Below are 23,037 nucleotides of genomic sequence, written 5' to 3' on the forward strand. Positions count from 1 at the left end.
GTTAGTAATAAGCTAGGGGAGATTATGGGGCCTAGAGTATGTCCTAGGTTTTGGGGAATTGGCATAATGACAACCTGTGAAATGATGGGAAATAAAACAAGTTTGGGCATTTAGTGATGAGGGAGGGTGTGTTCTATGAAAATAATGATGGCAAAAACAATTGCTCACGTTTATTAAAGGCTTACAGTGTACAAGGCTTGGTTTTGAAGGATTTGCTAAATTAACTCATTTAATCCTCACAGTAGCCCTATAAACAGACTATTATTATCCCCAAATTACAGATGAAGAGTGTTTAAGGTCTTGACCAAATTTATCCAGCTAGCAAATTGCAGACATAAGATTCAAATCTATGCCATCTGGCTTCATGCTATGAACCCAACTACTATGCTATGCTGCCCCTGAAAAATTAGGGTTCACCAAAGAGAAAGTTAACCTACTTAATCCAATAAATCAATCAAATTGCTCTTGCATGAGCCATGATTGAGGGATGACATAGAAGAGAAGCTTCTACACATAGGAGACAATAGGATAGGTTGGCATCAGAGTGAGTCCTGAATCCTGCTAATAAGATTGTACAATATCAGTAGACCCACACGGATACCTTGAACACTTACTATATTTTCAGAAGTTTGTAAAATATCATTTTCCTTCTCCTAAAATCTGTGCAAATAGAGCTACTTTTAGTTATTTCAGATTTAAACTTGGGAAGTCACATACCTTGACTAGTGGCCTGGAAAGAGTTGTTAGTATTTTCATAGGACTTTTGGTGTATTTTACCGTGACAACTGGAGCTAGTGCAAAAAATATCTTAATCCTTTTAGCCAGCTCTGGATTTGTAGAGAATGCTATGAAAGCTGAAAGGCAAGAAGATACTCATTTATAGTTTTAAAACATTTATTCATTTTAAGTGATAGTAAACGTAACCATATTAAAAATAAAACAAACAAAAAACCCCACAAAAAAACAACTAAGAGTTATTACCATTTGTAGGGAAGAATTTCTAAATTTCTCAAGGGTAAAATGGGCTAATTCAGAATAAATTGAGTTTTTTGTCCCTGAGGAGTGCAAGTCTACTTATAGAGTGTGTTGAAGAGAGAGTTCGAACATCAGAGCATGGAAGCATGTCTAGGAAAACTCCAGCGGTTATTCTAGCTTGATTATAGTCTTTGATATCAGACAAAACTGGGCTGTAATTTTGTCTTCCTACTTGCTAGCTGCGTGAAAACTTGGGCAAGTTGTCACCCCTGTGTGAGTCTCAGCCTTCTCAGTCTGTAAATGTGGATAATAAAATCCTTATAAGATGATTCTTATAGAGGTTAAGTTCATATAAATTTATATATATAACCTTCATTAAATATATACAACCTAAGATTTATTGGCGCTGTCTCCATTAGAAAGGATTCAGCCATTTGTAAAGTGTGGATGATAATGGCTTCAGATGTTTGCAGTTTCCAGTGAGCGAATGTATGTAAGATGCATGGTACAGTGCAGGCATACAAAGACCAACTTTTCACCAGGAACCTGATTAGGATTAAGTCATAGAAAAGAGACTGATGGAAATCTTGTTGGTATTGTTGAGGCCTCTAGGCAAAGGGAGAAGAGTGAGGAGACGAGGGGCCTCATGGCAGTGCCAACACAGCCCTCCCCTGCCATGCCTACCCCAACACCTCCCAGGCAACTTAACGTCACACTGCTTGTAGCATATGATTGCTGAGTTTTGCAATCCTTTGCTTTCTTTTTGGTGTCCTTCAGTAGACTTAGATCTTCAAGGGAAGTTTGTATACCACATGTGTCTTTGTTTCCCCAACATCTAACCCAGTGTCTGACAAATGTTTTTTGGGTACGCAAGTGAATGAATGAATAATTCTCTTTCTTTCGGGCTTATTTATCAACCTCTGAATTCATTAACAGGGAAAGATTCCCTGGTGTCTGCTTGTTTTATTGACTCTTCAGAAACCAGTCAGAGGAAATGATTTCCCAAATCAAGTCTCCAAACGAGAGACTATACAGACAGAAGATACACTGACCCCTTCCATGAATATGGGAGAAGAAACCCAGACATTGTATGATCCCATCTCCCCCAGACACACCTATGGTGGTGCCTTGGGAGTGGCCCACATAGTAGAGTTGCTCCTGTCCAGTTTTCTCTAGGATAAAATTGATTGTAGCTGGAAGGTCATATTTAGCCATCTCATCCCAACTGCCAAAGAGAAGGAACAACAAAATTGGAAAAGACATGTCATTGTTAGGTTTGGAATAAACATGTTCATTGCAGACCTAAATATTTGTTGTTGTTAAATATAAGACTAGAGTCAATATATGATATTATCTGTGATAGTATCTGTGAAGCTTTTGAAGATGTAAGAGTCAACATTTTTAAGAAACTGGAAATAGCACAACGTGATTTGTTAAGAACTACTGATTCATTTCCTCTAAGGCTAGCCATATTTCACTTAATTCCACAGCAGATTTACCAAACCTCTCTGAAAAGAGCAATTACCTAGAATGCTTATCTTAAAACAAAAACAAAAACATAAAAACAACCAGAATAATAAAGCAAACAGATTTGCCAACCTCAGCCCAGACTAACTGAATCAGAATTTCTGGGGAAGAGGCCTGATAATCTTCATATATGTCAGTGGCCTCAGGTGCTTCTGATACTGTGTTTGGTTTAGCAAATCCTCACCTAAGAGAATTATCTTGTCATTTGCGATGGTGCAGTGACACAACTGCACTGGGGTAGGCAGATAGGAAATGCTAAATGGCTTTCAGAAAGAAGACTGACAGCCGGGCGCAGTGGCTCACGCCTGTAATCCTAGCACTCTGGGAGGCTGAGGCAGGCGGATAGCTCGAAGTCAGGAGTTCGAAATCAGCTTGAGCAAAAGCGAAACACCGTCTCTACTATAAATAGAAAGAAATTAATTGGCCAACTAATATATATAGAAAAAATTAGCCGGGCATGGTGGCGCATGCCTGTAGTCCCAGCTACTTGGGAGGCTGAGGCAGCAGGATAGCTTGAGCCCAGGAGATTGAGGTTGCCGTGAGCTAGGCTGACGCCACGGCACTCACTCTAGCCTGGGCAACAAAGTGAGACTCTGTCTCAAAAAAAAAAAAAAAAAGAAAGAAGACTGGCAATGAGTCCAAGGAACAAAGGGCTTTCATGACCTCCAAGGCATGGATGGTTCTTATCTCCTAGGCAAGTGCTTGGGTTTGTCTCTGTGACCAGGCAGGCCTGGCTCCTGAAGCAGATGGCTTTCCCAGGAGCTGCTGCTGGCAACATTGTGTTTAGTCATTCTGTAATCACGCTTTCTCCTTACTTACCCCAGCATACACACACACACACACACACACACACACACGTACACACACGCACACACACACACCATGGAGGAAGTGTGGATTTTCAAACAAACAGTAGTGCAATAATAAGGGCATTTCATCAGAGCCTGTGAAAAAAGCCTGCATAGAGCGAGAAAGATTTGTTTCCTTCTTGTGGATTCCACTGGGTGCATTTGGACAGAGCAAAAATTCAACAGGTATCCATGCACATAAATGAGCAAAGTACACACTTTATTCATTAGTAGCTTTCTCCTTACCTGAAGGCCCAGTATTCTGTTGATGTGGGTGACAATGTCAAGTGTTCTCTGGACCAGGTGTTTCCTCGGCTGTTCCCCAACCACACATCATAACCAGTGTCTGCCAGAAGGAAAGCCAAGCTGTTGTTGGGCAGGTTGCAAATCCAGTCACTGGCAGATGCAATTAAGCCATGCTGCAAATACACAACAGGCTTTGAATCTGCAAAACACAAGCAATAAGAATTTCATGTTTGAACTTTATCAGTGTCTACAAAAAATCTCTTTCCCAAATTCCTGCAGTATAGAAGAGAGGTTAAGAGATGAAATTTGGTGCCAGGCACACCTGGGATTTTGTCTTTTCCAAGCTATTTATTCGGGCAAGTTATTTATTTTCTCTATGTCATCTTTCTCATTTGTAAAGGGTTATATATAATGTATTGTATTATGTAGGTGCTGAAGTCAGATCACCTTTGTTCAAAATCCATTCTGATATGTATTAACTCCTTTCCTTTGTGCCTCAGTTAACCTGTCTGCATAATGGAAAATAATAACAAATGCTATCTCATATGGTAGTTATAAGAATTCAATAAGAATTAAAATATATAAAAGACTGTCAAGCACAATTAATATTAAGTCTATTACCATTATTCATATTAATAGCATTGTAACTTTCAGAAAGCATCTAATTACAAAACTTGAAGGTTTTCTCAAAATAAAAATGCCATTTGTTAAATGTTTATTGAATGCCAGATTAATTATGCTAAATCTATGCTAGATTTTATAGGCACGGCTGTATTTCATTAGAATTGTTAGAAAGCAAAAGCAAGATTGTAAGTAGAATATTATACAATGTAAAATTGTTAATTTGATATCAAAATCCTAATCCCAATGTAGATTAGAACATTTTAACTAAGAAAGGGAAAAAAAAAGAAGGAAATGTGAAAGTGGTGCTGAAAAAGAGAAGAGAGAGAAGTAGCTAAGCTTTTCTTCTTTTCTTTTTTATTAATGGTTTGTGATGCTGTGTTGGTGCCTTGGGACCCTACCTCAGATCACTTTGGGGCTAGACTAGCTTCCTAAGAGTGGGTAGGCTAGACTGGACTCTCAGACAGCCTTCAGCCATTTGGAAGCAAGGAACTAGGAGTCTATGTCCATTTATCCACCTTTTGGAGAAAAGGGAAAGAATAGGTGTTACAAACTCTGCCCAAGTTAAGTACCACCAAACAGTAGTCATGGCCCATAGCCTCTCTCTGATCTGAGCCCCTAGAACATTCCATCATGCATTTTGGCAGCTATGTAGCAGAAATGATAAGAAAAAAGTTTTGGGAGACTTAAAAGCTCTCTTGAATATTAACAAAGGTAATGGAGGTGTATTGGGAAATCATTGGCTCTATGGTTGGCAACACGATTACACCTCCCTTTCTTTTAAAAAATGTAGGTTTTTCTTTAAATAATTAACCCTCTGATATTGAGATGTTTTGTTATCCAGCATGTAAAAGAATAAAAGGAGCTAAGAAGTGAGAGAAGAAAGTAAATGGTTTCTGCCAAATGAATCTCTCTTTTATTCTCACAGTTAACAAGCTGCATTGTAGGGAGCTAAAATCGGCTCTTTAAGGAAGTTCAAGCACAGAACTAATAGGGACACATAGACACACACACATGCAAAAACGGTGTCCCAAAGGTCGCCATGCATAGGGAAAATAAGAAATTGTAGCTAAATGTACCTTTATTTACAAAATTTTTCCTTTGTATGGAAACTTTTGAGACGCCCCGTATATATCTTTTGGCAGAGCTAGCCGAGGTTTTATTTTGGAAAAACAATTGAATTGTCTTTTAGCTGGGGACATGGGCAAGAGGGGCTACCCCAAGCAGAAAGCTCCCCTCAAGGGTGGGCGGAGGCTTGGGGCTGAGCCTCAGTGGGTTTCCTGGGCAGCCACTGGAGCGGGTAGGCTGGGAGGCGGTGCCGTGGCTGTTCACCTGGGCAGGACCTCAGAGGACTCAGACGTCAGGTTCCCATCACGGGTCTTGATGTTCACAACCACCGCGCCGAGGAGCTGGTGCGGCTGGAGGAGTGGAGTCCCGGCCAGAACCAAACGGGTACTCCTGTTCTGCATCCCAGACTCCAGCAGGCTCGCCTGGCCCTCCAGCAGCCTCCTGTAGATGGCGACCTCGATATCCACGGCCAGCCTGACGTCTGTCAGCTCCAGGGACGTCCTGCTCCGCCCCCTTCAGGTGGCCTCCAGGCCCGCCGGCTTGGCGTTGGTGGCCTTAGTGGCCAGCCTCCCACACTGCTTGGCATCCCTCTGGTCTTTGAGGCCCTCAGTCCCAGCCTGGAGCCGGCTGACTATTTGGTTCATCTTAGAGCTCTCAGTCTTCGTGCATCGCAGGTCGCCGTGTGCTTCCAGTCACGGTCTGCAGCTCCTCATATTGGCTCCGGTGCGCGCTCTCAGCCTCGGCCCGCCTTCCATCTCCCGGCACTGCGGGCCACCCTCGGCAATGACGCTGTCCGTGTCCGAGGAGCGGCTGTTGTCCACCGACAGGACCACAGGTGTGTCCGAGATCTGGGACTCTTCAGACAGCTGCTTGAAGAAGCTGATCTCATCAGTCAGCCCTTCCCCGGGAGACTCCAGCTCTGCCTTGTTCATGTAGGCTTCATCCGCACCCTTCTCGACAAGGACACATTCATTGTGCATCTCTGTATGCTGATCGTCTTTGTTCTTATTCCGGAAGTCTTCCACCAGCCCCTGCTCATTGCCAAGCTCCACCACCAGCTTCAGCTTCTCCTGGCCTATGTGTCCAGCTGCTCCCGAAGCTTGTCGATGCAGCTCTTGAACATGTTTCCCACGTGGCTCCATGCTGTCTTCTGCTGCTGCTGGAGGCTCCTCTTGGTCTCTGCGTCTTGTTCTGCTGCTCCAGGAACTGCCCCTTGTCGATGAAGGAGGAGGCAAGCCTGTTGTCGAGGGTCTTGATCTGCTCCTTCTCCTGGGTGGCACAGACTGGATGTTGGGGTCCACCTCCAACTTAAGGGAGCTCAGCAGGTTCTGGTTCACCGTGACTGCCATGATGCCCCCCATACCACCAGCTCTAGCATAGCCTCCACCCAGACCCATGCCAGTGCCCAGCCCACCCCAGAAGCCGCTGCTGCTGCCCACCTGGGAGAAGCTCAAGGAGCGGATGTGGGTACCAGGTACCCCTGTGTATGAGCACCTACTGAAGGCCCCTGGGTCAGAGACGGACACCTTGTAGGACTTACGGGTCACCCCGATGGACATAGTAATGCTGGAGTGGAGACAGGCAGTTCCAAACAGACAGAGATTTGAGAAGGAGCTGAGACGCTGCCTCTAGGTGGGCATTACTAGAGTCATATTTACTTTAAAAAAATAAAATAGCACTGACTTGGGTGGGGAAGTGACTACAGTAGATTAATACCCATTTTAAGGTATTGTAGTAGTTGAAGAAATTAGGTCCAAACCTGGTTTTGAGGGATATGGAAGCTGAGAGAAGTTTTCAGATTTAAGAGAAATTTAAAAGGCAAAATTGATAAATGTTGGTGATTGGTACATGTAGGAGGTGGGGGAAAAGGTGTGTCCAGAATGACTCTTAGGTTTCTGGTTTTCAAAACTGGACAGTGGTATTCTAGAGTAAGAACACATTATATGTTTTGTGTTTGTTTGGAGGGAGGACAAAATCATAAGACAAAGGGGAGACCAAATAAACAGTGTATATGAAAATGATTTAAAACTTCAAAGAGTTATACAAATTAAACAGAGAGGTGGGTGGAGCAAGGTGGCCTAATAGAAACCTCCAGCCTAATAGAAATCTTCTGCACAAACACCAAATTCAACAACTATCCATGCAAGGAAACACCTTCTGAAAAACCAAAAATCAGATGAGAGATCATACTACCTGGTTCTAACAATATATCAAGAAAAGAGGCACTGAAGAGAGCAAAAAAAGACAGTCTTGCATTGCCTACACCACCCTTCCTCCATCCCCCAGCAGCGCTGGGCCAGGATCCAGAGTGGAGAATCAATGTGTCGCAGGGAGGGAGAGTGAAGTGATGGTGGGACTTTGCATTGAAACTCAGGGCTCCCCTGGCACAGGGGAACACAGCACAGGTAGGAATTCAGCCGGTGCCCACAGAGGGAGCATTTTGACCAGCCTAGCTAGAGGAAAATCCTCCACCCAGAAACCCAAGTTCTGGCTAGCCTTACCACCAGCTGACAAAAAGCATCCTGAGGCCTGGACTCAATTCATAAGGCAGTCGGGCCACAGAGGCTGTAGTCCCTGTGCAATTCCTGTGCTGAGCTGGCTAAAAGCCAGTGAACTTGGGGTGCACATGACCCAGTGAGATACCAGCAGTGATGGCCAAGCCAGTGCCTGTCCTTACCTCCTCCCCTCAACTAGAGGCAGTGCAGTGCAGGGAGTTTTCTTATACTTGGGGAAAGAAAAAAGAAAAGTTCAGAGGACTTCATTTGGTAACTTGGGAACCAGCTCAGCCACAGTAAAATAAAGCACCAAGCAGACTCCTGAAGGCCCTGAGTCCATGCCTTAGTACCTGAAGGCATTACTGGACCCACCCTGGGCCAAAAGGAAATATGTTGTTCTGAAGAGAAAAACCCAGTCTTAGCAGGATTTACTGCCTGCTGACTAAAGAGCCTTTAGACTTTGAATACAAATCAGAAGTAGCCAGGCAATCATCACCATGGACTTTGGGGAAGACCAGGCTGGGCTTCCAGTATGACCTGACACTGGTAGCCACTGGTAGCCCATTCCACTCCTTCTCCAACTCCAGCAATCCAACACAGAGAGTGAGGGAAGAGAGTGAGAGTCTTTGCTTGGAAATCCAGGGAATTCTCCCATATCTCACCCAAGCTCTCCAAGGGTTTGCAAGAGTCATTGCTGGGCTTGGGCCACCCCCAGTGCTAGTATGGCTACAGTGACCAAAGACTTACACCTCAAGACTCAATTCCCTTTGAATACCTGGAAATATCTTTGAATACCCTTTGAATACCTTTCTCAAGAAAGACAGGTTTAAACGATCCCAGACTGTGAAGATTAAAATAAATACCTAACTCTTCAATGCCCAGACATTGATGAATATCCACAACCATTAAGAACATCCAGGAAGACATGACCTCACCAAACAAACTTAATAAGATACCAGTGACCAATCCTGGAGTGATAGAGATATGTGACCTTTCAGACACAGAATTCAAAATAGCTGTCTTGAACAAACTCAATGAACTTTAAGACAACACAGAGAAGAAATTCAGAAGCCTATCAGAGGAATTTAACAGAGGGATTAAAAAGAAAAACAAGCAGAAATTCTATAGCTTAAGAATTTAATTGACAAACTGCAAAATGCATCAGAGTCTCTTTACAGCAGAATTAACCAAGTAGAAGAAAGAAAAAGTGAGCTTAAAGACAGGCTATTTGAAAATACAGTTAGAAGAGAAAAAAGAAAAAAGCATAAAAAAGAATGAAGCATACCTACAAGATCTAGACAATAAGCTCAAAAAGGGCAAGTCTAAGAGTTATTGGCCTTAAAGAGGAGGTAGAGAGAGATTGAGTAAAAGTTTATTCAAAGAAATAATATCAGAGAGCTTTCCAAACCTAGAGAAAGATACCATCCTTCAGGTAGAAGAATGTCATAGAACATCAAGTAGACTTAACCCAAACAAGACTACCCCAAGGCATTTAATAATAAAGCTCCCAAAGGTAACAGATACAGAAAAGTTCCTAAGAGAGGCAAGAAAAAAGAAAAAAAAATAACATATAAAGGATCTCTGATACATCTGGCAGCAGACTTCACAGTGGAAAACTATGAGCCAAGAGAGAGTGGCATGACATAACAAAAGTGCTAAAGGACAAAACCTTAGAATATTATATCCTGCAAAAATATCCTTCAAACATGAAGGAAAAATATTTTCCTACAAACAAAATCTGAGAGATTTCATCAACACTAGATCTGTCCTACAAGAAATGCTAAAAGAAGTTCTTCAACCTGAGAGGAAAGAATGTTAATGAACAATAAGAAATCATCTCAAAGTATACAACTAATGGCAACAGTAAATATTCAAATAAAGAATACATTATTGTTGTAAGTAGAGTGCATAAACCACTTATATTGAGTAGGAAGCCTTAAAGACAAACCTATCAAAAATATTTACCATAATTTTTAAAAGAGATAGTATAAAAATATATGGAAGAAAACAACAAAAAGTTAAAAAGCAGAGATTGGTGGGGTGGACTTAAAGATGAGAATTTCTTTCAGACTTCTCTTTGCTTGTTTGTTTATTAGCAGAGTTGTTATATGCTTAAAATAATTGGTTATAAAATGTTTTTTGCAAGCCTCATGGTACCCTCAAATCAAAAAACCTACTACAGATACACAAAAAACAAAAAGAAAGAAATTAAAACATGCTAATAGAGAAAATCATTTTTAATGAAGGAAGACAGGAAGGAAGAAAGATAGGATCACAAAACAACAAGAAATCAAATAGTAACATGACAGTTATTATATAAAAGACATGATAGTAGTAAGTCCTTATCTATCAATAATAACACTGAATGTAAACGAACTAAACTCTCTAATCAAAAGACATAGAGTATCTGAATGGATAAAAACCAAGAGTCAACTATATGTTGTCTGCAAGAAACACCCTTGACCTATAAAGACACATATAAACTGAAAATAAAGGGATGAAAAAAGATATTCCATGTAAATGGAAACCAAAAAAGAGCAGGAGTAAGTATACTTCTATTAGTTAAAATAGATTTCAAGAAAAAACTGTAAAAAGAGACAAAGAAGGTCATTATACAGTGATAAAGGGGTCAATTCAATAAAAGGATATAAAAATCTAAATATATATGCACTCAAAACTGGAGCGCCCAGATATATAAAGCAAATATTATCAGAGCTAAAGAGAGAGATAGACCCCAATACAATAACCATTGGCAACCTCAACACTCCACTTTCAATACCGGACAGATCATCCTGGCAGAAAATCAACAGAGAAACATTGGACTTAACCTGCACAATAGACCAAATGGACCTAGTATATATTTACAGAGCATTTCATCCAACAGCTATAGAATACACAGTCTTCTCCTTGGTTCATGGATCATTCTCAAGGATAGACAAGATGTTAAGCCACAAAAAGTCTTAAAAAATTTTTTAAAAATTGAAATCATATAAAGTATTTTTTCTGACCACAATGAAATAAAACCAGAAATCAATAACAAGAACATGGGAATATATACAAATACATAAAATTAAACAGCATGCTCCTGAATGACCAGTGGGTCAATAAAGAGATTAAGAAAGAAATTTAAAAATTTCTCAAAACAAATGAAAATTAAAATACAACATACCAAAAACCTATGGGATATAGTAGAAGAAGTAATAAGAGGAAAGTTTATAGCAAAAAACACAAAACAAAACAGAAAAGCTTCAAATAAAAAACCTAATCATCTCAAAGAACTAGAAAAAAAAGCAAACCGAACCCAAAATTAGTAAAAGACAAGAAATAATAAAGATCAGAACAGCAGTAAATGAAATTGAAACAAAAAATACAAAAGATCAATGAAACAAAAAGTTGTTTTTTTTGAAAAAATAAACAAAATTGACACACTTTTAGCCAGACTAAGAAAAAAAGAAAGAAAACCCAAGTAAATAAAATCATAGATGAAAAAGGAGACATTACAACTGATACTGCAGAAATTCAAGGGATCATTAGAGACCACTTTGAGCAGCTATATACCAATAAATTAGAAAACCTAGAAGAAATGGATAAATTACTAGACATCTACAACCTACCAAGACTGAACCAGGAAGAAATCCAAAACCTGAATAAACCACTAATAAGTAACAAGATAGAAGTAGTAATAAAAAGTCTCCCATCAAATAGAAAGAAGCCCAGGACCTGATGGCTTCCCTGTTGGATTCTACAAGGCATTCAAAGAAGAACTAATACCAATCCTACTTAAACTATTCCAAAAAATTGAGGAGGAGGGAATACTCCCAGACTCATTCTATGAGGCCTGTATCACCCTGATACCAAAACCAGACAAAAACACAACAAAAAAAGAAAACTATAGGCCAATATCTCTGATGAATACATATGCAAAAATCCTCAAAAAAATACTAGCGAACCAAACTTAACAAAACATTAGAATATTATTCATTATGATCAAGTAGGATTCATCCCAGGGATACAAGGATGGTTCAACATATGTAAATCAATCAATGTGATACATCATATCAACAGAATGAAAGACAAAAATCATATGATCATTTCGAGTGATGCTGAAAAAGCATTCAGTTAAATTCCACATCCCTTCATGACAAAAATTATCAAAAAACCGGGTATAGAAGAAACCTACCTCAACATGATAGAAAAACCGTTTATGATAGACCCACAAGAAGTATCCTACTGAATGAGGAAAAACTGAAAGTCTTTCCTTTAAGATCTAAAATGAGACAAGGATGCCCACTTTCACCACTGTTATTCAATATAGTACTGGAAGTTCTAGCTAGAGCAATCAGACAAAAGAAAGATTCAAAAAGCATCCAAGTGGGAAAGGAAGAGGTCAAATTATCTTTATTTGTAGATGATATGATCTTATATCTAGAGAAACCTAAAGGTTCCACAAAAAATCCTATTAGAACTAATAAAGAAATTCAGTAAATTTGTAGGAAATGAAAGCAATACGTAAAAATTATTAGCATTTCTATATGCCAACAAATATGTGTATATATATATGATATGAAAAATTAACTAAGAAAGTAATATCATTTACAATAGCTACAAATAAAATACTTAAGAATAAACTTAACCAAAGAAATAAAAGATCATTATAATAGAAACTATAAAATATTGATGAAACAAATTGAAGAGGACACAAAAAAATGGAAAGATATTCCATGCTCATGGATTGGAAAAATCAATATTGTTAAAATGTCCACAACTACCCAAAGCAATCTATAAATTCAATGCAATCCCCATCAAAATATCAATGGCATTATTGACAGAAATAGAAAAAACAAATCCAAAAATTTATTGGCACCACAAAAGACCCAGAATAGCTAAAGCCATCCTGAACAAAAATAACAAAACTGGAGAAATTACCTGACTCCATACTACAGAGCTGTATTAACCAAAACCAGCATGGTACTGGCATAAAAACAAACACATAGACAACTGGAACAGAATAGAGAATCCATAAATAAATCCCTACAACTAGGGTGACAAAGGTACCTAGAACATACAGTGGGGAAAGAACAATCTCTTCAATAAATGGTTCTGGGAAAACTGGATATCCATATACAGAAGAATGAAACTACACCCTTATCTCTCATCATATAAAAAGACAAAATCAAAATGGATTAAAGACTTAAATCTAAGACCTAAAAGTATGAAACTACTGAAAGAAAACATTGGAGAAATGCTTCAGGATATTGGTCTGAGCAAGAACTTCTTGGGTAATACCTTCAAAGCACAGGTAATAAAAACAAAATTGGACAAATGGGATCACATCAAGCCAAAAAGTATGCACAACAGAGGAAACAATCAACAAAGGGAAGAAATAACCCGCAGAATGGGAGAAAATATTTGCAAACTACCCATCTGACATGGGACTAATAGCTATAATATATAAGGAGCTCCAACAATTTAATAGAAAAAAAAATCAAATAATCAGATTTAAAAATGGGCAAAGGATCTGAATAGACATTTAAGAAGACATACAAATGGCCAACAGGTATATGGAAAAAAAAAATGCTCAAATCATTAGTCATCAAAGAAATGCAAATCAAAACTACACTGAGATATCATCTCATCTCAGTTAATATGGCTTTTATCAAAAAGGCAGGTAATAATTAGTGCTGGCAAGGATGTGGGGAAAGGGAAACCCTCGTGCATTGTTGGTAGGAATGTAAATTAGTACAACTACTATGGAGAACACTATGGCGGTTCCTCAAAAAACTGGAAATAGAACTACCATATGATCCAGTAATTCCATTGCTGGGTATACGATGAGATCTATCCAGAAAGTATCCAGACATGATGAGAACGGTTTGTGCAACAACAAAGTAAACTGTCAGCCAAGGAGAGTGGACTGGAATGCACATGCGTGAAAAATGACAACTTCACTGTATAGTCAGTGGGGTGCTAGACACCATTGAGTGAGCATGTGCACCCTGTGGCTGTCACATTCAAAAAGACTGAGCAAGTAGAACAATGAATCTGCATTTAATTTTGTGTTAAGCTTAAACATTCCTCTGTGGAAACTGTTAGGATGATTCAGAAGGCTTTGGGGGACAATGCAATGAGTGCAGCACAAATCAGAGCATGGCACAAACGTTTCAAAGATGGTTAAGAATCTGTTGAAAGCAATCCACATTCTGGAAGGCCTACAACAAGCAGAACACCTGAGAATGTTGAACGTGTATGGGGTGCAATCAATGAAAATCAGTGACTGACAGTGTGAGAACTAGAAGCTGATCTGGGGATTCCAAAAACTGCTGTGTCCAAGACTTTGATGCAGGATCTTGACATAAAATGTATCATGGCAAAATGTGTTCTGTGGCTTCTGCTACCAGAGCAGAAAGGACATTGTGCTGCATTTGTTAATGACTTACTTCAAACCACTGTCAGTCAGCCAGATTTCCTCAAGAAGGTCATAACTGGAAATGAACCGTGGGTACATGGTTATAATCCAGAAACAAAGGCCCAGTCATCCCTCTGCAAGTCACCTGGTCCTCCACACCCAGAGGAGGCGTGGCAAAGTCACAGCAAGATCAAGACCATGTTATCTGTGTTATTTGAGTGGAAAGGTGTTGTCCATCACATGTACATTCCTTCAGGCCAAACAGTTAATAAGGAGTACTGCCTCAATGTTCTTCGTTGGTTGAGAGATGCAATGTGATGAAAACAGCCACAGCCATAGGCAGCTGGTGATTGGCAGCTTCATCACAACAACACACCCACCCATGCAAGTTTTTGGCAAAGCATCAAATCACCCAGGTGACTCAGCTCCCCTACAGCCCAGATTTGGTGCCCTAGACCTCTAGCTTTTCCGAAAACTAAAATCACCTTTGAAAGGGAAGAGATTTTGACCATTGATGAGATTCAGGAAAATACAACAAAGAATTCCGGAAAATACATCACCAAGCTGATGGCGATTCCAATACAGAATTTTGCAGAGTGTTTTGCACAGTGGAAGAGACAATGGGAGAACTGTGTGAGGTCCCATGTTTTGCACAGTGGAAGAGACACTGGGAAAACTGTGTGAGGTCCCAAGCATGCCTACTTTGAAGGAGACTGAGGTGTCATTGTCCTACATACAATATTTCTTGTATCTCTTATATCTCCTTCAATAAATGCCTCTATTTTTCATATTGCATGGCTGGATACCTTCTGGGAAGACCTCATATATTCAAAGTAGGAGAAATCAGAATATCATAAAGATATCTGAACGCCCATGTTTTTTTGCAGCACTATTCACAATAGCCAAGATTTGGAATCAACCTATGTGTCTATCAACAGATGAACGGTGGTACCTATACATGATGGGATATTATTTTGTATATCCACAAAAAGGAATGAAATCCTGCCATTTGCACCAACATGGATGGAACTAGAGAACATTATATTAACTGAAATAAGCCAAGCCCAGAAAGACAAATCTCACATATTCATATGTGGAACTAAATATTAAAAACAATTGGTCTCATGGAGACAGAGAGTAGAATGATGGTTATCTGAAGCTGGGAAGGGTAATGTGGAGGAGGGTATAAAGTGGAGATGGTGAACGGGTGCAAAAACAATTAGATAGAATGAACAATATTTGATAACACAACAAAGTGACTATAATCAACAATAAGTTAGGGTATACTTTAAAATAACTAAAAGAGTGGAATTGGAATGTTCCTAACACAAAGAAATAATAAATGCATGAGGTGATGGATACCCCAATTACCCTGATTTGATTAACTCACATGCCTGTATCAAAATGTCACATGTACCCTATGAGGATATACAACTATTATGTACCTGTAATTAAAAATGAAAAAGAAAAAATACAAATTAAACAGAGATGTAGGAGTTATGATTTTCCTCCTCTCATGGAAGTGTAAATTATTTCAGAGCAGAAGCTGCCCTACTCCTTCCAAGGCATCTAAGCCTCTCTGCTTTAGGTATTTCTCCTTTCATAATAGAATAAGTCATACCTGTTTTCTTTGGGCATCCTCTTCCATGAGGAATCCTATAAATTCCAAGGATATAACCGTCTTTTGTCACAACGTCATACACTTCATAAGGATAACCCCAGTAAGAAATTATCTGGCTCTAAAAGGAGAAAAGGAAAATATATGCTTTCATATTGTAATCTCTTAATTTTTATACATGCATTACAATATGGTGCTTTAAATTGCAATCTACTGTTCATCAGTCTATATTTTGGGACAGCATCTAGTGGGAAATATTATATGAGGATAATTTGGGGAGGATTTCTAGAAGGGGTTGCATACCAAGGCATAGGTAAGGCAGGGTGGGGCGACCCTGCATCGTGCTTTGCTCAGGACAGTTCCTGGTTATGCCTGTTGGCCTGGTATTATAAATGCCCCCTAATTCATTCTCAAAATGTTTTGGCAAATAATTTACATAGTCATCTAATGAGGGAAACCACAGGGGATTGTGCAGTACCCTGCGGCTCATAACAAATGAGCTGTTTCCACCCTTAGACCTGAAAGAAGATGGGAAGAAGCAGTTACCAAAGCCCTGAAGGAGACAGTCAAGCAGAGAGGGCCACACTGAGGGAGACGACCTGCCTAAGTAGAATTCACAGGGAAGCAGCCAATGCAATAAAACACCTGACCTCACCTTCTTTCCTTTGCATCTCTTGCTCAGGATTTCCATTAGCTGAATTGAACTGAAAACCAAAGATTGGGGGAACTTCTTGACCTAGTCCTTATATTTCAGCCTCTTGAGCAGGGAGAATGGTATAGAGAGTCTCGAGTGGTCAACAACAGTAGGTACCCACTCACAGGTATATGCAAAGAGCATAACTTGTATTTATTAATTATCTTCTGCATAGAGGTTTGCATCACTTGTCCCATTAATCCTTACAAAAGGCCTTTGAGATAGAGATTGTACCATTTTAAAGTTGAGAAAACTGAAGTTCAGGAAGATGAATAATTTCTCCAAGATTATACACATAGAGACAAGATTTATGCCAAAGTAGGTTTAACTCCAAACCCTATATCCTTATCATAAAGTTATGCATTTGCCCATGTCAGGCTCATGCAGGCAGATGCATATATAAATCGTAAGGCCACATAGAGCAGTGGCTGAGAGCCCTGGCCATGGTGACAGACTGATGGCATTGAATGCTCACTCTTCCTCTTCTTAACTATGTAGCTTTGGGCAAGTTATTTAATCTTTCTGGGCCTCATTTTACTATCAGAGTTAATAATAGTATCTCCTGACAAATTAGTTGTGGGGATATGTAATATACCTAGAACAGTGCCCAACATAAAATAAGTGCTCTATAGATGTTTGTTGTTTTAGTTATCATTATGGAAGGATTAAAAGCCAGAAATCACTCATACTAGAGAGGAAAAGAATGTGGGTAAATAATAGAGGAAGAGGGAAATTTGGATTTGAGGACATACAAGTGCATTCATAGACTGTGAGTCCAGCAGTGTGGTAGAAGATTGGGGATATTTATTGTATACTTTGGAGAGAGGAATAAGAAGAGACACTAATTTAAAAAACTCTGGCATTTTCATTCTTCTTGAGACTCTAATACAAGCTTGGGTGCAGGAGTGGACATCAGTAGTGTACCATGTACACAGGAGTATGGAGTATTCCACTGGAATGAAGCACATAGTGGACATTTGTCACTTGCTTCTTCTTTTTTTTTTTTGTGCCCAGCACTATTGTAATTTACTTCTAGCAGGAATTCCCACGTTAAGATATTTTCCAAAAAGTACACTGGTATAGTTCACAAAATCAAAGAAACTGCCCTATCAAAAGCCTCAGGAAGAACTCATGGATACTCTGTAGATATCATCAGTATTAACTCATAAACCTTCTCTTCGGCAAGCCACCATTAGATGGTAGCTCAAACCACCTGGAAATGGAATATCGCTGCTCCAACTTGGGTCAGATCTTTCAAGTCTTGCATCAGTTAGCCATGATAGGGAACAGAGAAGGAAGCACAGATTTAGTCACTGGAAGAATTGTTGAAAATTAGACAGGCACAACAATTGTATCTAAAATGATGACAAATTAAAAATTCCTTATTGAATGTTTTTTCTTAATGAATGACTTACAATGTTCATGTTAGCTTCAGGATTTGTGGTGCTTCCTTTTTTATCATAACCATATATAGATCCAAGAAGAAGCATCCAACATGCTGCTGCTAAAAGCTGCCACATTTGGGGTCTGCCTGGGAAAGGAAATGTTAATATTTTTGTCATGAAAGAGAAATTCTACAAAGTGAAATTTGGTATAATCTTTTTATAACACTATGTGGGAGAGAGCAGAAACATGCTTCTAGGTTGTGCTTTAATGAGTAATGTACTGAATTATTCAATTCATTCTATGAAAAATCTGAAATGACTTTTTAGTAAGAAAAGAAAAGAAAAAAAGAACAGAGGGAGGAAGGAAGGAACAAATGAAGGAAGGAAAAGAAAAACAAGAATCAATCCAGTTTCCAGTAGATAACTGGACAAAAGAAAGTAATAGATAATTTGTAGTAATAGAATAATTTCTATTATGTAGAAACATAATAGCCAATATATTAATGAAAGCACATTTAATATCTCTAGTTGCCAGATAAATTGATACTTTTTTCTGTTGGTGGGGGTGAGCATTGACAAAACCTTTATGGAAAAAAATTTGTTAACATGTCTTGAAAATTTAAAAATATTTATACCGTCTACTCAGTAATTTTATTTTTAGGAATCCATCTAAAAGAAAAATAACATATATATATAAACATCAGAGATAAAATTATTCCTTATGATATATCTTAATATAGTAAAATTTCCCAAAATAAGAGATTAGTAAAATAAATTATGGTGGAGAAGGGATGGAATTATTTAGTTATCAAATATTTTTTGTTTGTGATATGTAAAAATTGCTACTATATAATATTAAGGGAAAAAAACAGAATGTAAACTGTGTATATATTTGAGCTCAATAATAAAACAAACTGTAAATAGAAAAACAAAACTAACCGCCCAATTTTAATTATGGTTACATCTAGATGATGAATATTTGGATGATTATTTTCTCATTTTTTTAAGGTGTTCTTTGTACTTTCTAAATGTTAAATATTCAGTATTACTTTAATATGAGAAAGAAATTATTATTTGAATAGAAAATTTTAAAAATTGTGAACACTATAGGGGGAAAGATTATGAGTATTGCCCATTTGGCTTTGAAATTACTTAAGTTTAGAAACAACAAACAACAACTTTGCAAAAATAACCAAGGTGAAAATTTTGCAGAAGAGCCCCATTTGCTACTGCCTTTATAAAATGCAGATCTTTAAATTGTGCTAGAAAACACATTTTATCTGCTAATCTTTTCTGCTTTCTTCCCAATGTAAGAGAGATGCTAAGTCTCATCCCGTAGAAAGTGGAAAGATTTTTCACACAATGCCTTCACTGTTCTGTTATATAAAGTTCCATGAATTTCTCCCTTGGCTTTTGTCAAAGTCACAATCTCTATTGACTACATGTATTAATGTATAAAAATATAATTAATAATAGATGAATTATATATTAAATATGTAATTATATATTAATATCATATATTGCATAAATTAATATAGGTTAATTCTGGTGCATTATCATGACAGTGATAATATCACCAACAAAAACAAAAATTATTATTGCTATCATGACTATGTATTGAACACCTATCATGTGCCAACTAATGTGCCAGATATATATTATCTCATTTGATTCTCAAAATATTCCCAAGGGATAGGAAATATTATCCTTGTTTTATTTAAAATGAAACTGAGTCTTACAGAGGTCAAGTAATTTGCTCAAGGTCAAACAGATAGTCAGGGAAGCAGAATCTAAACTCAGGTTGCCTGACTCTGCAGGGAATGCTGGTAAGTATTATGCTCTTAACCACTCCGTCCATTCAGACTAGATTATGAGGTCCCTCTGGCTGCTGTGTATCTGAATAGTGTTTTTCTGAGTATGGTGCAAGCATACCCAAGCATCATAATCACCATAAAAAACAATGAAGACTCTTAGATTTCACCTAGGCCCAGGACCAACTGAATGAGAATGTATTGGAGGGGGTGGCCTAGGCATTTGCATTTTAAACCATCATTACAAGTAGTTCATGTATATTCCAAAGTTTGAAAAACAGCTAGACTGAACTCCTTAAAAAGAGAAACTGTTTAATTCTCATTTCTCTCTCCAAGACCTAGCAAAGAGGTTGTTATAAATGTTTGCCAAATAAATGGATGGATGAAGGAGTAAATGAACACATTATTTAATATTAATGACTATACCAAATAGACTCACTATTTTTTTTTTTTTTTTTTGAGACAGAGTCTCGCTTTGTTGCCCAGGCTAGAGTGAGTGCCGTGGCGTCAGCCTAGCTCACAGCAACCTCAAACTCCTGGGCTCATGCAATCCTCCTGCCTCAGCCTCCCGAGTAGCTGGGACTACAGGCATGCGCCACCATGCCCGGCTAATTTTTTGTATATATTTTTAGTTGGCCAATTAATTTCTTTCCATTTATAGTAGAGACGGGGTCTCGCTCTTGCTCAGGCTGGTTTTGAACTCCTGACCTTGAGCAATCCGCCCGCCTCGGCCTCCCAGAGTGCTAGGATTACAGGCGTGAGCCACCACGCCCGGCCTAGACTCACTATTTTATAGATATCTTTCTGCACTGGTTTCATTTCATCCTATGTCATGTTTCCTCTCTGAAAGTAAGCTTTTTTTTTTTTTTTTGAGACAGAGTCTCACTTTGTTGTCCAGGCTAGAGTGAGTGCTGTGGCGTCAGCCTAGCTCACAGCAACCTCAAACTCCTGGGCTTGAGTGATCCTTCTGCCTCAGCCTCCCGAGTAGCTGGGACTACAGGCATGCGCCACCATGCCCGGCTAATTTTTTATATATATATATCAGTTGGCCAATTAATTTCTTTCTATTTATAGTAGAGACGGGGTCTCGCTCTTGCTCAGGCTGGTTTTGAACTCCTGACCTTGAGCAATCCGCCCGCCTCAGCCTCCCAAGAGCTAGGATTACAGGCGTGAGCCACAGTGCCCGGCCTGAAAGTAAGCTTTGAGAGTATATTATGTTCTTAATTCAGGACTGTATCTCATGGCAAGGTAGTAGGGATTTTTTTTTAATTGGTCTTCTTTCGTAAGGCATTGACAGTTCAGATGCTCTGGTTTCTGCTGAATGATTGGTATTTTAAGGCCTCTGAGTCACAATCATTGGCAGGTGAGCCTGGGGCCCCTGCACTGTAGCAGATCCAGCTCTCTTGTGAAATGGCCAAGCCACAGAGCCTGTGGATCCTGTAATGGTGCAGGGGAAGACAGCTATATGGCTAGCACAGTGTGCTGCTTGTGGGAAGAGCTGGAGTCTAGCCCCAAGGGAAGACAGCACAAGAATGTACTAGTCATGACAGGTGGCTTTTTGCAGCCATGACATAAAGAGCCCATCAACTGCCTTTGTTTCACTCCCCTGTGTTATGAATCTGGGTAGAAGAGTGACACACCCAGGCAAGAGGAATCTCTATGTGTTCCATTTCATAAGGAGTGGCAAATCCAATCCAAACAGCCTCTCTTCAGAGATGGGCTTACCTGCTTTGTCTTATTCAAGCCTTATGACTATAATTATTGGATAAATCTGCCTGATTCAGGAATCTCTGTTAATGATCCATCAAGAATTCTTTATTTCTTTGACCTGTTTCTGTGTCAGGTCCCCTGATGAATATTGCCTTCTCATGTGTCCCATATAGACATTAATGCTGGTTCACACTGATGCATAAATGGATATTAGACTAAGAAAAGAATAGACATTATTAACTCCAGGAGAGCCTCAATCTTTATAGATGAGACTGACTAGGTATGGTGGCTAACACTTGTAATTCCAGCACTTTGGGATGGTGAAGTGGGAGGATCACCTGGGGCCAGGAGTTTGAGACCATCCTGAGGTGGCAATATAGCAAGACCCTGCTAAAAAAGAATTAGCTGGGAATAGTGGTACAGGCCTATAATCCCAGCTACTTGAGAGGCTGAAGAGGAAGGATCACTTGAGCCCAGGAGTTGGAGGCTGCAGTGAGCTATGATTGCGCCACTACACTATAGTCTGGAAAACAGAGCAAGATCCTGTCACAAAAAAAAAGAAAGAAAGAAAAGAAAAGATGAAACCTTTTATCTCAAGATATACTCAGATTAAATCAATAGATTATATTTACTCTATGGATTATTATAGATATAATCTGTAATAGATTATATTGATTTATCACTCTAAATCAACATTTTACCATGCTGTTCTGCAAAATATGATTCCTATAAGATGCTATTTGTAAAAAAAAAAACTCATGGGTAAATATATGCTAAAGTGTGTATATGTATGTGTGTATATATGTTATATATGACTTTGTTGGAGAGTCATAAAAAAATATGTGTGTATGTGTATATGTAACTTACCTGGAGAGTCATAGACTCTATATATTAATGTATATATAAATGCTATAAATATCACTTATTTGGAGAGTCTTAACTTATAATATCATAATTACGGCTCAGTATAATCTTGCAATCAAGACTCTGTTTAACTTTGTTTAATCTACTTTTCTGCAGTCATTTTTGTCCTTAGAATTTTATTGTTTGAATAACAGCAGTTAACATACTATGACTCAAATTTTCTAAGGAATACAGTGAAGCAATGCTGCTTTAATATTTATTTCTTTATTTATTAAAAAAATGTACAATAAAGGGAAAGCTACAAAAATGCAAGTAACCAAAAATTAAAAGTTGGTCTTTCAAAATTTTCTTCAGGCAGATGCCCTCCATGATGGTGGAGACAGCTGTTAGACTTACCCTAATTTGGTTGGAAAAAGACAATATCAGGAATGTCGCCACTTCTAAGGCTCTCTTTTGTTCATCAAAAGTCTCCGTTCTCTAATTGTTGCTTTTGTTTTTTCCCCCTAGCTGCTACAGCCAGGGGGAAATATGAGACTGTTAAGAGCATACTGCCTTGATGCATTTTTGGTTTTGCATTGGGTTTCAATATTTTACGTCAAATGCATGTGTATGATATGTAGACAGCTCCCATAAGTAATGCATTTTGCACTGACAGATACATTGTTGATGAAATCAAAGATACCAATCTCTCAAGAAAAGACTATCAGTAATAATAGAGACCTTTGTTCCTCTTTTCTCATAGCCCCACAATAGGAGCTGTCAGGCTCAT

The 23,037-nt window shown here is 38.8% G+C and overlaps 1 protein-coding gene and 1 pseudogene across 1 annotated transcript in view; both read right to left on the bottom strand.

Moving 5' to 3' along the window:
• Positions 1-23,037, bottom strand: part of LIPK (lipase family member K) — a 46,603-nt gene that overhangs the window by 12,806 nt on the left and 10,760 nt on the right. Inside the window, exons 2-6 of the mRNA XM_012772934.2 lie at positions 17,914-18,029; positions 15,808-15,925; positions 3,597-3,795; positions 2,091-2,200; positions 718-854 (exon numbers count right to left, since the gene is read on the bottom strand). Coding sequence (XP_012628388.1) covers positions 718-854; positions 2,091-2,200; positions 3,597-3,795; positions 15,808-15,925; positions 17,914-18,018 — 669 coding nt within the window. The 5' untranslated portion in view covers positions 18,019-18,029. The remainder of the gene's footprint in view (positions 1-717; positions 855-2,090; positions 2,201-3,596; positions 3,796-15,807; positions 15,926-17,913; positions 18,030-23,037) is intronic.
• Positions 5,978-6,844, bottom strand: LOC142875617 (keratin, type II cytoskeletal 8 pseudogene; annotated as a pseudogene).

Source organism: Microcebus murinus, chromosome 14 (genome assembly GCF_040939455.1).
Source record: "Microcebus murinus isolate Inina chromosome 14, M.murinus_Inina_mat1.0, whole genome shotgun sequence".
Classification (NCBI taxonomy): domain Eukaryota; kingdom Metazoa; phylum Chordata; class Mammalia; order Primates; family Cheirogaleidae; genus Microcebus; species Microcebus murinus.